The 16,762-nt window shown below is 43.7% G+C and overlaps 1 protein-coding gene across 4 annotated transcripts in view; it reads left to right on the top strand.

Moving 5' to 3' along the window:
• sesn1 (sestrin 1) overlaps positions 1-16,468 on the top strand; it is a 50,754-nt gene extending 34,286 nt beyond the window's left edge. Inside the window, exons 1-9 of one of the 4 annotated variants that reach the window (XM_070925766.1) lie at positions 11,182-11,405; positions 12,197-12,262; positions 12,361-12,561; positions 12,660-12,842; positions 13,138-13,374; positions 13,629-13,883; positions 13,973-14,163; positions 14,279-14,423; positions 14,523-16,468. In XM_070925766.1, the coding sequence (XP_070781867.1) occupies positions 11,304-11,405; positions 12,197-12,262; positions 12,361-12,561; positions 12,660-12,842; positions 13,138-13,374; positions 13,629-13,883; positions 13,973-14,163; positions 14,279-14,423; positions 14,523-14,609 (1,467 nt within the window). In that variant the 5' untranslated portion in view covers positions 11,182-11,303 and the 3' untranslated portion in view covers positions 14,610-16,468. Of the gene's footprint in view, positions 1-11,181; positions 11,406-12,196; positions 12,263-12,360; positions 12,562-12,659; positions 12,843-13,137; positions 13,402-13,624; positions 13,884-13,972; positions 14,164-14,278; positions 14,424-14,522 lie in introns of those variants that run through there. The other 3 variants (XM_070925765.1, XM_070925764.1, XM_070925763.1) reach the window with 3 other exon arrangements.
• Positions 16,469-16,762: the final 294 nt, after the last annotated feature.

The following is a 16,762-nucleotide window of genomic DNA, read 5'->3' as shown; positions in this document are numbered from 1 at the left end:
GATCAAAGAGGCTCATCATTAGCCTTCATGACCAAGTTGGGAAAACTAGTGTGTAGAAGGTGAGTGGGACAGGTCAAGTTCGAAACGTTCACACGAAAACCAAACAAATGTTAGTTTTACACAGTTAACACCTTCATACCTGTAGACGCCTTAACTGTCATATTTTTCTTCATTTAAATTTCCCTAACCCATCGTTCATGTAACCATCATAAAGAAATCTGCTCATTTACGAAGCTGCAGTTCATGTGACGTAGCACGGAAGCTTGCTAATTCATGAGCACAAGGAGTTTTTAGTCTTTAGGGTTGTAACTTGAGCCTAAAAAGTAAATCCTTTGAGATGGGTAGCTTAGCCTAGCATAAAGACTGGAAACAGGGGGAAACAGCTAGCGTGACTCCATCCAAAGGGAGTTGTTTTTACTTTTCTGTTTGTGTACAGATTAAACAAACAAGGTAAAACATATTACTGAGCTTTAGAGGTGCCGGTGGCCACATTTCTTTACCTCGTAGCCCTGGCTTCACACTTCACTCACAGACACGAGGCTGGTATCAATCTTCTCAGCTAACTGTTGATAAGGAGTCCGATAAGAATATTACCCAAAATATTGAACCATTCCTTTAATTACGCTGGATTTATTTTAACCTGAATGCAGACTAACTTGCCACTGCTTAACTCTGAGCTAACTGGGAATCATCATGTACGCTTCCTAGATTTACCTCTGCAAAAGCTGTAGACCATCTTTACTCAAAAGACCATCCTGGCCATGCTGGTATAACACGGGAGCTTTCTCCGTGCCATTTGGCATCTCGGCAGGGCGTGGACAGACAGACAGATAGACAGACAGACAGACAGACGGCGCCCTCGCTGAGCGCACACTGTGCGGACGTGAGGAGGTTGTCATGTTAGCTCACTCTTCATGTTTTGTTGTTTCCGCCCAAACCAATACTGAAAGATCCGCTGTGGCTAACCACACACCTTGTTCCCAACAAGAGAAATATACAGTACTGTATGTGATAATGAAACCCAAGTAGAAAAAAAATACACCCACTCAGCAAGTACATCTTTATCTTAGTCACCTCAGGAAGTTAACACACTGTGCTTAGTTTTTTTAGAGCTGGTTTTTAACTTTTATGATCACACATTTCTGGACATCTCTGGCTGTATTTAGTTTGTGTGATTTGAAACGGTGTTGTGTGATATTTTTCTCACCCTCCGTTTCCATTTTTGTCTCGTCTCTTATTCCCTCTCCTTCCTGTTGCACTCATACAGGTGATGGAGGACTGTACCGAGCTCAGTTATTCATTATCTCCCATCCGGTCCCGTCAAGTTAGCTGCCTGCTCTTCCACTGCTCGCATTGGCAGGGGTACAGCGGCAATCTGAGAGCCGTGCTCATGAGGCTGAACGTTTCCTCCCAGACATCTAGCGAGGAAAACAAGCCTGGAGCGATGCGTTTTCTTTTTCTCTGCTTAGCTTAAGTAATCTTGTGAGCACATCCAGTTTTGTCAATGGTGCTTAAAGCTCAGACCACTCGTTTATGGGCGACGACATTTACGAGGAGCTCTTTGAGTGACGCAAAAATGCCTGTGTGGTTCCAAATGTTTTTAGGCTCCACTTTTTTTTACCTTTTAACCCTGATCTCAGCCGTTATTGCATAATTATGTACTATAAATCGAGTAAAAAACAAGGCACGCAGTAGAGAGGTTGACAAATGCTCCTGAGGAAAGCAGGGGGATCTGGGAGATTTGCGGATTGGTGCTGAGGCATGCTGCTTTGGTTTTTAGGTGTGTGTATATGTGTGTTTGTGTGGGAAACCTGATAGAAATCTGATTTGGCAGAGCCATTATCCCCTTTAGACTTCAACAGTAGGCCTACACTGCGCTGTGGCTGCCACTAATCCCATAATGGGCTGACTCTGCACTGAAGCCGCACAAATACTGTTCCCCTTGGTGAAAACTGTGGCAGTGGGTTTGTTTCTGTTAATGCTCCCCATGTATGTGCTCTGCATTACAGTGTGCATTAGTGTGTGTGTGTGTATGTGTGTGTGTTTGTGTGTGCCTCCTCAGGTGAGTGGGCACAGATAGGTAATCTAGTGTACAGAGTCATCGATTTTCCTGCTGCACAGGAAGTGGCTGGTTATTGATTCTCAGGGACAATGATGTCACTCCAGACGGTGTGGGGTGTTTACTTATCCATGATAAGGTCCGAGGCGCTTTCTCTCCGCACACTGATCAAATAATCCTCTCCCTCTGTCCTCTTACCTTTTATCACTCTTCTCTCATCACTCTTTCCACCCTCCATCATTTCATTTGTTGTGAATGCCCTCTTTAACCCCCACATCCATTATGTGTGACATAATCACTGATGAGGGATGTCACTTATCAAAGTTATGCATTGGCTGGATTTATAGTTTATAAGTGTATGATTATAACTAACACAAAGTTCTTCTGTGTTAGTCAGTATAAATGTATGCATATAAATTTAGATAACTTCCCCTGTGTTTAATGCTTTTGCACTAAAGCGTGCGAGACAAACTTTTTCCATCTCTTTGTTGATTAAAAGGCTTTATGTTTTATCACATCAGCGACAAGCTTTACTTCATCATGATGATGTTGCCCTTTTTCTTCCTCTTTTCAAAATAATGTGGATACTCGCAAGTTTTCCGACGCTACTGACTCAGTCAAGCCACAGTGCCAATTTAGCTGAGTTAGCTAAAACATATACTGTTACTGCTTATCTTCGAACTCATAGATTCATTCTTTTCTTAATCATGACACCAATAGGAGCACTGCCAGACCTCCTGGCAGTGTTAATACAATGGTGTCCACCTATTTGGGTTATGTAACACCATTTATTGCCCATCAGCTCCCAGCATGCAGCAGGTTATCTGTGCACTTGGTTGTAACACTAATACAAAAAAAAGTATGACTAAAGACGAATGTTATTCGTCACCACAGTAATATAATCAGTGAATGCTGCACTGGACAGAAGCCATCTTATCTCCTAATTATATCTGACACTTGAAAGTTTGTGAGATATTTAAATCGAGTCCACAAGAGGAACGAGTTTCAGCCGTTGGTTTGTTCTTTTTCTCGGTCCCACAGGCCTGTAATTGATTAACCACAGAGCAAATATGTCCAACACTGCCTGTGGCATGAGACAGAGCACCACACACACACACACACACACACACACACACACACACGTACACACACCTCTGTCAGGGTTATGAGGTCCATGGAGAGTTTGTAAAAGTGAAGAACCAGCATGCACACACACCCTAAACATTAACCCAGTACATTTTTTAAGAGAGAGTAAAAAAAAAGTTTAAGCTGGATTAATTATTAAAATAAATAACACAAACGCACAGATATTGTCTCATGAGAATATGTTTTATATTATTATATGTTTACATCAAGCAAACGCAGCATGAAAAATACAAACTTTTACAATATTTCTAAATGTAGATTGTATATCGTGCTAATAAAAATGGCTCCGAGGTGGCTATTTTTACCCCAAAGTGTCTACTTAGCAGGTGATAGTTTGCAAAAGCTGCTATACTCAGCTTTAATTATTATAATGATTTTATTATTTTACAGTTATAATTTGATTTGACTTAAATTTAATGTGAGACACGTGAATGACTCAGCATGCACTGTTTGCGTAAGCGGTCGGATGTATGGACATATTTCAGTCCTGGAAGATAATGTGCAAAGGGAAGCATTTTCTGCATTTTTCCGATGTTGTTTTGGACAGTAGAAACTCATGACCTCATGTCACGTGCTTGTGATTTCATGTTTGAGGAACTCATCGGGTCTCAAGAGGACAACATGTATGTGCATGTGCTGTGAGTTTGTTGCTACTTGTCCCTCTTGTGTTTGCACACACTGACTCTGCTGGCTTCACTGTGTGTATGTTCTGCACTTCATCTCAGACCACTGTTTGAAGTTGAACTTGTGGTGCAAGAAAAACAGTCTATAGCTGTAATCTGTACATTTCAGTCTAATAGAAGGTTACTGTTACTCAGACTTCTCCCATTCACCTTTGACTGACCTGGTTGATTCCAGCCCATGAGACATGCAGCTTTTGTAGTTTAGCCTTATATTGTGTATGTAGCTATCAAATACACCATTAAGACCCATTGTTTAAAAACGAGTCAGCTTGTTTTAAAGACACCCAGAGACAGCATTTTTAACCAATTACATGGAGGCAACCTTAGCTAGCTAGCTACATCTGATTAATAGCTGTCAGTTCAGTTGAAAAATCGATGTCTTTTATCCACCTCTGTCTGAGATCAAGGACCCATTGAAGGTGTAGCAACAGGAGAGTGTGTGCTTAGCGAATGGTCAATTAATACTTTCATGTACAAAACTTAATTTATGAAATAGAAAATTGACTTTTATCTTTTATCTGAACCCTTTATCTTATATTGAATGTGGAGGAGATTTAAGACACCATGGGGAAATAGTAATTAGTGATATTTAACCGCTTACAAAGGCAGTGAAAATATGAATTGAATGCCATTTTTACTTGCCATGTGAATTTAAATTGGGATCCCTCTTTGCCCTATTTCTTCTGTCTCTACTGTTCAATGTCACGCGAAGCATCAGCGGCTTCAAATAATCTCTAAAATTAGTGGAAATGTTGAGTCAGCGACGACAGGTGAAAAGGACAGAGACCAAGGTGATCGAGTTTCCACCTAATCAAACAGACATTTCATAAACGATTAAACATTAATGGGGCCGTCGCCGTGACGTCGCACTCAAATGAGGTTCTGCCAGCTATTTTGTTCTGCCATTCAGTACCGTGGCTCATTGCCTATTAATGAAGTAATAGGACACGGTCGAAATGGTTCTGAGGGCAACGATTAGGCCATATCACTTCCTCCCCCCTTAAAGTGCAGCAGTATCGCATCCACTCTTTGCAATCAAAATGCCTCATGGTGAAGGTTACAGATTGAGAGACTAGATGGTGGAAAGAGAGAAGGGCAGAAGTGAAACCGCTGTCAGCAACAGACATAAGTACAGATAATAACGAGTGCAGTAGTTTCTAATCTTTGCTGTAGCTCCTATGATGTATTACATCATACTTGATCAGTGTCTGTCTGTGTCTCTGTCTAAACTGGTATACCTCACACTGGATCGCTGCTCTCAGGACTGTCAACCCTTCGTGTTCTGTTATATAAAAAGAGTACATTGACTTGTTGTCATGTTGCTACATGGAAATGATAAAACTGTTTGTTCATCAAGTGTTTGGTCGGCCTCTTTTATTACTAGTTGGAGCGTCGTCTGCTGTAAGCTGCTGTTAGGAACTTGTTTATCTGTGTTTTTTTAGGAATGAATCATCTCCTTTCTGTATTCTCGCAGAAACAGGTGAAGGGTCGGGTCTTTTGTTCTGGGTTTACAGTGCCCATTAAGAATTATAGGGCGATGATCAACAACCTTTTGGCCAGATTCCCGGTGACATGAGTCATTTTTTTGCTCAGTCAGCAGAGCCGAGGTCTTGTTAGAGAGAGAAAAAACCCCAGCTGTGCATGCCAGGAGGCTCAGTCTCAATGCTGGTATAAGGTCAGCTTTGTTAGTCCCATGTTTGTGGATAACATGAGTAGTAGAGATAAGCTTGCCCTAGATTTCACCCTGCGTGTCTTCAGTATCTGAAACATTTTCTGCGATACTTTGCAAAACTCTGAAGTTTGTCTTTTGAAATTTTGGCAGCACCTCTGGACTCGGCCCCGCAGTGTTGTCTCCCGTGTTTCCCCTCAGTGAACTCTATGAAGAGTGGTTGTTATTATAGAAATGGAGAGAATGTAGAGAGAAAAGCAAAATGGAGAGTTTCTCATTGATTTGTGGTGGCTGTGTCATATCAGGCTAAAGATAGCAGGGGTGGGTTTGATATTTTCCGTTTTTCTATGGGATCTTTTCTCCTGGAGCCTGTTGTATTGTGACAGCTGCCCTCTCCCTGTTAGAATAACATCCCCGGGAACTCACTCTTCCTCACGTGCACACAGGGGTTGCAGGCCAACGCCTTTTTCCCCTGGATTGTTGCCTACAGTACATATAGATAATTTAGGGAACTATGTACATGCATGTTTTAGGCGCTGCAGTTATGAAAGAGACGTTATCTTTTGTCCCAGATACTTCTTTCCCCCTCGATCTGTATTTTTTTTTTCTCTTTTCCGTGTTCTCCCTGAAGTCTCTGCAGTTCCTCTGCGTTTCATGGAATCCAGGGAACGCTGCTTCCTCCCAGTGTTGGTGTGCGCTGGTCCAGGACCCGCTGGTCTGGGGGGCACGCCTCTCCTCTCAGGAAAGTCGGCGCTTGGCGAGACCGCTCCACTCTGATAGCCTGCCAGAATACACACAGATCAGAGAAGAGGCGACTGGGGGAAAAAAAGGATAAGAAAGGGGACCAAGAGTCGCTCAAAGAGGGCCAAAAGGCAACTCTGGTCGAGTTAATTCCCACATTGATTCAACTTTGGCTCATAAGTCTTAAAATGATGGTTAAGATTACACTACATGTAACCCTCACTTCTCACTTTGAATGGTCTGACAATTAGCACCAGTTGTAGTGGTTACTGCTCTGTTGGGTGACAGAAAATTCTGCAGGCAGGTTGTTGCCTGTGGGCAGGTAAGGGTTAACCCTCCAGCCTGCTCGGTTAAATGCTCAGCGAGATAGAAGTCGAACCAAGAGCTGTGTTTGAAGAGTGGGGTGGGGGGATACCCTCTTAGTCTCTCCTTGTATCTGTACATCTATAGTATTTAAATGTATTGATTTACTTTTTTACTGTTGTAAAAAAGTCACCGCAGGTTTCAGAGCAGTCTGTGTACATTGGAAGAAAAGTGTCGAGTTGTTTTTCACAGAGGAGAGTTGCTGCTGGGAGCAGTGTGGTTTTGTGTTTTGCTGTGAAGTTAGGAGACATTTGTTTCACCACTTTTTTGACAGAGAAACTCAAAAGTTACAACTGAGCAACATACAGTAAACTGCTAGTAAATTACTTTCTATGAAACAGACCAGATTCGTTTGTTCAGTGAACTTCATACCTCGCAGAACTTTTTTTTTTTTTTCTGTTTTCCTTTTCTTTTTTTCAGAGAAACGAGAGAGAGAGCAGAGAAGATTGGTTCCTGTAACCGTCCTGTGATTGGTGGAAGCCTGTTGCTAGGCTTATGTCAGTGTTCGAGAGTTTTCTGCTTCCTCTCCTCTGTGCACTGATAGGTTAGGTTTGAACTGGTCTGGTGGACTTCTGCCACTTGTTGAACATCCCCACAGTTTTTGCGGTTCCCTCGCGTCTTACTGCATGAGAAAACACAGCCGCGCTGAGACACATATGTGCAGAGTTTACGCCTGGCATGGCTTCCTCTCTCTGCTTTTTTTTTTATCTTATTAACATTACCATCCTCTTTATTGGTTTAAGGCTGTTGTTAATTCTGCTCCACACTCATAAAGAAAAAAAAAACTGTTTGTGAGCATTCGAGAAAGTAGCTGCCATACTTTTTTACTCATAAAAAGTTTAGTGAACTAATTCTTGACAGTAGACAGTTGGATGTTAATGAACTTTGGCTTTTGCTTTAAAACTACTAATTGTTCCAGATTCAGTGTCTACTTTCATACCACTTTCTACAGTTCTATAATTTCTATCCTCATAACTGGGTTGTAAAATGTTCTAACGACGTGCCAAATGTCTGTGTACTGGTGTACTTCACTAAACCTTAAATTCCTCAGTGGCAACCTCACTTATTGAACTTGCCACACTTGGTTCCACATTTTTTCTGTGGAATCTGTTTCACTCGCTGTTGAGTGATACTGTTTTTTACTTTGTAGACTTACAGTAGGCTGTGAAACGTTTCTAGTTGACTCATTCATGAGCACAGAGACAGTGGTCAGCGGACAAAATGGATTCCAAAAATCCCAAAAAGTGTTGACTGGGAAGAAAATGTCCATTAGAAACTTCTCAGAACACAATACACTTCTCTGCTATCTATCAGTATGCGCCGTATGTTCCAGTTAGTCATGTTTTCACCAAAATATGACAGAATACACTGCTTCCAAAGTGTATAGTTAGTACTCTCGTATGCAAAGTAGGCATTACATTTCTATGGACACTGGGTCATTCAGTGTTAGACAAAGACATGGAACTGACTACAAAATTGTCAAGTTTGCTATTATTAGCCATCATAAGCTGGTCATACTAGACCATGTAAGGCTACAGCGCCCAAAACCAGCGTTGAATTGAGCAAGGGGGAGTTTTATTACTTATGAATTCAAGTTTTAATTTGAAAAGGAAGATTGTGTTATTTCTTCTTTTAAAAGTGACGTAGTTATACTGTCCATGAATGAGCATGAAACAGCTTCTTATAATGGCTATAATAACTTTTAATGGGAATATTTTTATTACCATTACTGTAAGACGGGCCTTTCCTCCAACAGGTCACTATCTGATGATATGCACACTGTTAAAACAAATCTGAGATGATTCCTATTGTTGCAATCACCAGGAGCCTTTTCTCCGTCATAACTAATCGTCCCAATGTTGTCCTAACCTCTATACTCCGACCGGCCATCACACACTCACACACAGTTACATCTCCAGGGTGGCACTGTGGCTCAGTGGCCATCCCATAGCTAAAAGGTCACTGGTTTATCCCTTACAACAGCTAATGAGCCTCTCAGCTGCCGTGTTGTCTACATGCTCATTCATTGAAGCTTGATCATAACAAGCATGTTTGGAGTGTTTCATTTAACGACATTCAAACTGACTGTAGGCGACACCAAATAACTGAGACGCCTAAAGATGTAGATCTTCAGACTCCCTGAAGACACCTGCAGTGTGGTTTTTCATATGTCACACCGTGTTCTGAACCAGCTTCAGAGGACACCACAGAATACGCAGTCTTACTGAAAGTCTTACAGGTTGTAATACAAGCGAGGTGTAACATGTTGAAGTCTGAAGTCAAATATTTTGTCATGTTTTCTTAAGTTGTGTCAACACCAGAGACATAAAATGAAGTCCAAGTGTGCAAACAAGTTCAACACACTTACCTAAAGATACAGGAATGGGAACTGGATGTATAGTTTAAAAAAACACCTTAATTCAGGTTCCACTTACAAGCTTTTTCTGAATCTTTGCAGAGCTTATAATGTTATTTGGATGTTTAGTGTTTTCATGACAAAAGCGTCTTATAATTCCATGTAACTTTTGCATAATTCAGCTCTGGGAACAACTACAAACGCAGCTTTTTATCATTTGGACCAAAGACGTTGAACTGGAGACGTAATCACAGCCTTGATCACAGAAGGAGCATATATGCCTGGATCACTGCACACACACGGATACTCCTGATGTGAGTACAGTAAAGCCTCACAGGGGAGTCAGTGCGTGCACTCTGACAATAGTGTTTGGCCCTGTCCGCGAGGCCGGACCCCCGAGCCTAAGCGCTTTTATGTGAAAAGGTTTGGTGTGTCGTAAGCCCTAACGCTGACCAGCCTCTTCTGCAGCTTTGCTGAGCCATGGGGCTCCCGGCAGCCCTGGGAGTGCTGACTCCAGCCCTGGGAACATGTTTACCGCTGCCCCGCACCCCACCCTGTGGCATCAGGAGAGGGAGCGGGGGGGGGGGGGGGTGGCTCGACCCACACAATGAACCTGCTGAATACTGTGCTATCCTGCTACCAGTGTGGGGGACTTGCAGTCGGTTGCCGAACTGGCTGGGCAGGCTCTGGATCGGAGTGCACGGAGGCAGACTTGCCTTTTCTTGTCTACCACTCTCCATCTTGTTGTCTGCTTTTTATTGGACATCCCTTCACAGCTCACCCAAACACTTACATAGCCAGAGTTGTTGCAGTGAGGATGAACTGAAACGAAGATAGTATCGACTTTTTCAAACAATCAAAACTATTGTGTTGCTTTCCTCCCATAAAATGAGTCTTTTTCTCAGAAAAGAAAAGTCATTTTTGTTTTGCTTGGGAAACATCTTATTTTGAAATCTCACACAAAAACATGATGTGCATGTGTGTGTCTGCGCACACACTGGCCGATATGTGGATGCTTTTGTAACGTGGTTGCTGGCCATCCACAGAGGAAACAGCACTTAACTCGCATGTGCTTTTACATGAATATACAACTGTTTATCTGTTGTTTACCAGCAATTTCAAAGACACGTATAGCACTTGTGGTACAGCGACAGACTTGTCTGGGTGAAATAAGGTGGATATTACACTGTAATATAAAATCTGCAGTGCACAGTGTTGTTTTCAGCTCGTCTCAGCTCATATAATTCTGAGTAATTATTGACTTTCTAACCACTGCGGCGTGATCAACTAGTTATACACTGTTCCAGTGAGCGTGTTATTGTCAAGCTGGGATAAACAAAGCCATAAGAGCTGCCTTCCTTATCTCTACTTCCTCTTGCCTTTTAAAGGGCTCCTCCAGGCTGGGCTGATTGGTGGAGGAATGGCATTATCTATGGTCTGATAGGCTGCGGTGCAAAACCACTAACTGAAGGGCTGTTGTTGTTGCAGCAGGTCCCGCAGCTATCCATCTCGCTGCGTGCTGATGCTGATCTGTGCACAGCAGACCTCTACCTTCTTCTGCTGCTCACCAAGGACAGCTGAGGGCTCAAGAAGCCAATAGGGGGACTTGCTACTGCATGCTGGAGCTGGCTTTGGGTTGTTGTTGTTTTCATTGAATGCACATTACACAGATGAACACACAGATAACACACACATGCATTTTTCCAGCCACACTTGGCAGCGTTACAGAAAACTATTTCTAGTCGTCACCGCAGGGTGATTTCTCCATACCTCCGTCATTGATTTAAGTATTGATTAGAGAGGAAAATCAAGCAGCAATCACCTTGAATGGATCGCTGCCATTATTTAGCATACAGGGTGCAATGCATTACTGTAAATCCAATCATGATCAGTGGCAGCGGGGAACAAAAGGAGAGAGAAGTGATGATGTTTTCTTAGAGGGGGGACTGTTCCCTCCGCTCACGTTAAGGCCCCCCCCCCCGTACCCTCTCTCCTCACGCTTAGCTCCTCCCGCACGCGTTCCTCCCGCTGCCATTGGCTGCCGGGAGGCTGTTTTCGCCACCCGATTGGCCCGCCGAGCACGTCAATCACACGAGCCTCGACTTATTTACCGAATGTATGAGCGAGAGAGGACGGTATTCTGCTTCAGGGCTGCAACAGCTGACTGCCGAGCACTTTATACCCAGTGCCTCAAGGAACAAAGAGAGGAGGACACAGCCATCCAGAATACGCGTTTTCATTTTTTTTTATACCCTTAAAATAATCAAAGTGCAGCGAGGACACGAGATGAGGCACGCGGTCGTACCGGCAGAAAACGTGGAAAATCATTATTTTGCGGTGACAAAGCTGTTAAAGATATGTACCCATTGTGAACGGCTAAGCAAAAAGGTAAGAGAAAGAAGAAAGGCTTCAGGAGCAGATAACAGTCCCACTGCTCCGTGTGAAGGCTGGGATTTACACAGTGTGTCACATTATTGACGCTTTTTAGGCGACGTTTCTCGTCCCGAGCTGACGAGCTGCAGTGCAGCCTTTTGTGCAGGTTGTTTACGAGAGTTTGTGGTCATCGGACAAGAAAGTCCCTTGAGTTGTATTTTTCTTTGTTGATTTCACTTCCAAAGAAGCAGCCATGGAAATGACACTTTAAAGCATGCTTTGTTTTGTTTTTTTAGAACCCGGTTTCTGAATATTATGCATTTCGTGCTCATTCATTCATCCCACTTGACCGTCTTCATTGTGCGCTGCGGGACAGTGTCCACTAGTAGACATGTCTCGACAAGCAGCGGAAAGTTACAGGTCTATAACAGACACCGTGTAAAGGTTTCTGTCGTGATTTTAACTGTTTTGTATCAGAGCAAAGTGTCGCGTTGTGTGTTTGACGTTTCTCATTTACTCATTTATGGTTTTATGCATTAATGTGTAAATCAACGCGACGCTGTGAAGAGTTGCATGTTGCTTTGGCAATGGAGAGGAAAAAAAACATTAAATCTCATTTTATTGTCATTTGTCTCTGTAAACCAGTAAGGGTCCGACGAGTTTACTGGTGTCAGAGGAACAAAGCCACTCTGTTTGTCTCACTGGTGAAGCAGTAAAGTGACAGCAGGCAGGCTGTGCTGGGAGCTTCTCCTCTGCTTTCCTGTGGTATTTAAAGTCCATGTTTTTCTCTCTTTTTTGTCCTGCAGGACTTGGGAGTAAGGATCCCAAGACCCTTAGGTAACGGACCAAGCAGATTCATCCCTGAAAAAGAGGTAGGAGACAGTCTGTAATCTCAGCTGAGACTTTTAACTCCGGCACAAACGTGAATTTATGGAAGAAACCTCTTATTTATTGTTGTTTTTTGCGTTAGATTCTGAAAGTCAGTAAAGTGGACGCCCGGACACAGTCGATATTTGAGGATGCGTTTGCAGCCCTCGGTCGCCTCGACAACATTTCTGTGGTGATGGGCTTCCACCCGCAGTACCTGGAGAGTTTTCTCCGGACGCAGCACTACCTGCTGCAAATGGATGGACCCCTGTCTTTGCACTACCGACACTACATCGGCATCATGGTACGGTCATGTGTATCCTCCTGAATTCATTTAACTGTTAATACGTCAGGCGGGTAAATATCTAGTGGTTAATATCTCCTTTTCTTCTGATCCTGCAGGCGGCAGCTAGACACCAGTGTTCCTACCTGGTCAACCTCCACGTGAACGACTTCCTCCAGGTCGGGGGGGATCCCAAGTGGCTGAACGGCCTGGATGAAGCCCCGCAGAAGCTGCAGCAGCTCGGAGAGCTCAACAAGATCCTGGCCCACCGGCCTTGGCTTCTCACCAAGGAACACATGGAGGTGAGAGGACGGGGCACTGCCTGGAGGGTGGATGTGGACATGAAAAGTCTTGCGTAACAGGCTGAGATCATGGGTGGAGGCTAGAGTATAGCTGCAGCTGTATAACTTGGATGGACTTGGGAGTTATAGCAGTGGAGGTTAAGTGACAGAAAGTGGGAGAGGGAGATGGGGACAATAAATTGGTTTGGACGGGTGAAAAATATTTTCCCACTTCCTAAAAGGTCAGTGATATTGAAGTCATTATTTGGCTCCAGTTGCCACGACTCAGTTTTTTTCCCCTTTTTGTTTTTTCCAGCGACTTCTGAAGGCAGAGGAACACAGCTGGTCCCTGGCAGAGCTGATCCACGCCGTTGTCCTCCTCACACACTACCACTCCCTCGCCTCCTTCACCTTCGGCTGCGGCATCACGCCCGAGATCCACTGCGACGGCGGGCACACTTTCAGACCCCCCTCCCTCAGCCAGTACTGCGTCTGTGACATTGCCAATGGCAACGGTCATGCTAATCACCATGATGATCCGCTTGGCAACCAGGTGAGTGGTAGTGGATGGTCAGGGTGTGTGTGTGTGTGTGTGTGTGCGCGCAGTGAGCTAGAGGGATGAAAGTGAGAGCGGGGGAAGGTTTTCTCACTAGTGTGTGAACCTTAAATCCAGGCAGCAGGCACAGTCCCTGCACTTAACATCCGGGGTGTGTTCAGATGCTAAGAAGTTGGCAGCAGCTTAGTGAAGAAGTCTCAGATTCTTGTTTGATTCCTTCCTAACGGTGCATGTTCTCTTTGTTTCCCCAGGAGATGTGTGGTGAGGTGGAGGTGCTGATGGAGCGCATGAAGCAGCTGCAGGAGTGCCGCGATGACGAGGAGGCGAGCCAGGAGGAGATGGCAACCCGCTTTGAGAGGGAGAAGACCGAGAGCATGCTGGTGGTCACGGCGGAGGACGAGGAGTGTGTCCCCTCCAGAGACATCTCCCGACACTTTGAGGACCCCAGCTATGGCTACAAGGACTTCTCCAGGAGGGGGGAGCATGTGCCCACATTCAGAGTGCAGGTAGAGATCAAATACAGGCTGAACATAGAGTACAGGATTCTAAAAAGATGGTCTACATGTTATTTACTTCTTATTTATCTCTTCTGTAGGACTACAGCTGGGAGGATCACGGTTTCTCTCTGGTCAACAGACTGTACCCTGACGTTGGTCAGATGCTGGACGAGAAGTTCCAGATGGCCTACAATCTGACCTACAACACCATGGCAACACATAAGGACGTGGACACCAGTATGCTGCGCAGAGCCATCTGGAACTACATCCACTGCATGTTCGGCATCAGGTCAGTCGCTGGAAACTTTGTCTTGTTGTATGATCTAACCTTTGTTTTGTAATGTTCTGCTCAGTCGGCGCTGTTGCCTCTGTCTCCTAACACCCTGCTTCTCTGTGTTCTTCAGGTATGACGACTATGATTATGGGGAGATAAACCAGCTTCTGGACCGTAGCTTTAAGATCTATATTAAGACCATGGTGTGTAGTCCTGAGAAGACCACCAAGCGAATGTATGAGAGTTTCTGGAGGCAGTTTCAGCACTCCGAGAAGGTAAGATCTACCTGATCTACTGGCCTGATCTGTTCCAGCTATTTTAATTAATGTACAATGTTTAATAACCGTCTCTTCTCTCTCTGTTTTCTCCTGCAGGTCCACGTTAATCTGCTTCTTATGGAAGCGCGAATGCAGGCAGAACTGTTATACGCTCTGAGAGCGATCACCCGCTACATGACATGAAGTGCTTTTGGCGTTTTTATCGTTGTTTTTTTACTGTCATTGTTGTTGCTCATTATGGGACACTTCAAGAAAAAGAAAAAAAAGAAAATCAAAGGGGTGGGGGTGGGGGATTCAACAAAAAACGTGGAAGAGAAGCCCTGGGTTGTGACAGTGCTTGTTGGGTGGATGTTGAGAAGAGGATCAGAACAAATGAAAGCAAGAAAAAAAAAAATAGACAGAAAGAACTGTTGAAGAAAATCTTCTCAAACTGCAAATGGATACACAAACTCAGTTCGTGTTGCCTGCAGTGCCAAAACTGTCCAAGAGAGGGCAGCCTGGAGCAAACTCCTGCTCTGCTGGGGAGTTTGTGCTGGGCCTGAGCACGGACACCGGAGGCATCTAGGATGACGTTTCAGTATTCCAGCGTCTCTTCGTCTCCTGGTAGAGTGAAGACCCACCGAAAAAGCCCCAGAAAGCTGTGCAGCCGGAAACAGTCTGCACTTTTGATTCTGTCGTCACTGTTATATTTGTTTAGTTTCTTTAATATCTTTTTATTTCATTTTGTATTAAGGGACAGGGATGTTGTTGTCGATGTAGTTGCTGTTAGTGGTAACTGGAGATGGAAGCATTAACCGTTTTTTTTTTTTTTTTTACGTGTGCCTGAACTATCCAGCACTGTGTGCGTATGTGCTGATGCTGCTGCTCCTATGTTGAATTCAGCGGGGTCATATTGATCCACAAATCACACACCCAACCCCATCATATTCCATAAGCCCCTATACATTAGAAATCCACTGCATTACCCCCCTCCCTCTTTTCCTCTACCCCCGTCCCAAAATCTCAAATGTCAATGTAAGCTAATCCAAGGAGTGTGTGAAAATTTGAGAGAAGTGGAAAGAAACTCAAAGAACACTGTCTGAGCCCTTTTTGAGTTTGACTGTACACGTGTGGATGAGTTCTGTGTTTATGATGACTGAGGTGTGGATGTGTGTGTGTGTGTGTTTCACAGAAATGATGGAGGAAAAAAAAGTCTTCGTCTTTGAATTTCATGTGTCAAAAAAGAAAAAAAAGAAAAAGCGAGGCACTTTGAAGGAAAGACTTCTTGCTTCTGCTGTAGCTCCGTTATTGTGAGATAACTGTTTATCATTTCTTGTTGATGATGATGTCTTTTATTTTTCTGGTAATGGGGGGGTGGGGAAGAGAAAAAAAAAAGCTAATCAAAAAGAAAGTTAGAAACCAGGTTTTCCAGGAGGGATTTGCTTCCGGTTGCCCTAACCACACCTTATCTGTCTTCCGCTTATCCCAGCTGCCTGGTCGCCCTAACACTTTCGAAGCTTTGGATTGTGAATTTTACCAGTAAATGAATACCTCTTCTGTTTTTCTCTAGAAAACATTAAAGAAGTGCTCTTTGGTGAGCAGAGACTCTTTCCGGGCTGCCGCGTTCCCATTGCTCGGGGACCCGGCTGGCCCACACAGGGCCGACTGCGGTCGATAGCTGTCGAACGCAAAAGGTTGTAGCTGTGCTTATTTCCCTGCTGGGGAAGTCTAACCAGTGCAAAAGCAGCTTTTGTTTTTGTTTTTTTGTTTATTTTGAACAGAGGCGTGAAATCTCTGCTGTTTTTGTTTTTTGTTTACTAAAACCAGTTAAGTACTGCATTCTTCTGAGGGTGGATTGAGAGAATCAGACAGATGAATGAGCGATATCCAGTGGAGGAAGAGGAGGGAGATGATTATAAAGGAATGGTACATTTGGAAGTGGTTTGAGAGGAAGTGGAGGTTTTTTTTTTTTTATTTCAAACTTCTGACTGATGTCAGTTACTGACACTTTTTTTATATGAAAATATCTGAAAAAGATGAAAAAAATAAACTATGATATTGAATTGTTGTGTATCATTCGTAGTTTTCTCCTAAACAAATGGATTTCATTGCTTCATCAAAGAGATTGTATTCGATGTGGAGACGCCTACACAATTCAGGAATCAAACGATCACAGCACAATCTGTGTCACCATCTGCTCACTTCCACTGTTCAGTTGCACAAATACAGCAAGTTAAATAACCCATGGTCATTAGTAAGCATATTTGAATGCTGTGCAAAAGATGAGTCATGAAAAGATGTGGAGTGTTATTCTATCACCTGTTCCAAAGTACACTCAGCTCTCTGATAATAAAGCT

Source organism: Enoplosus armatus, chromosome 19 (assembly GCF_043641665.1).
Source record: "Enoplosus armatus isolate fEnoArm2 chromosome 19, fEnoArm2.hap1, whole genome shotgun sequence".
In the NCBI taxonomy this organism is placed as follows: Eukaryota; Metazoa; Chordata; class Actinopteri; order Centrarchiformes; family Enoplosidae; genus Enoplosus; species Enoplosus armatus.
This window is presented reverse-complemented; position numbering and strand designations above follow the sequence as displayed.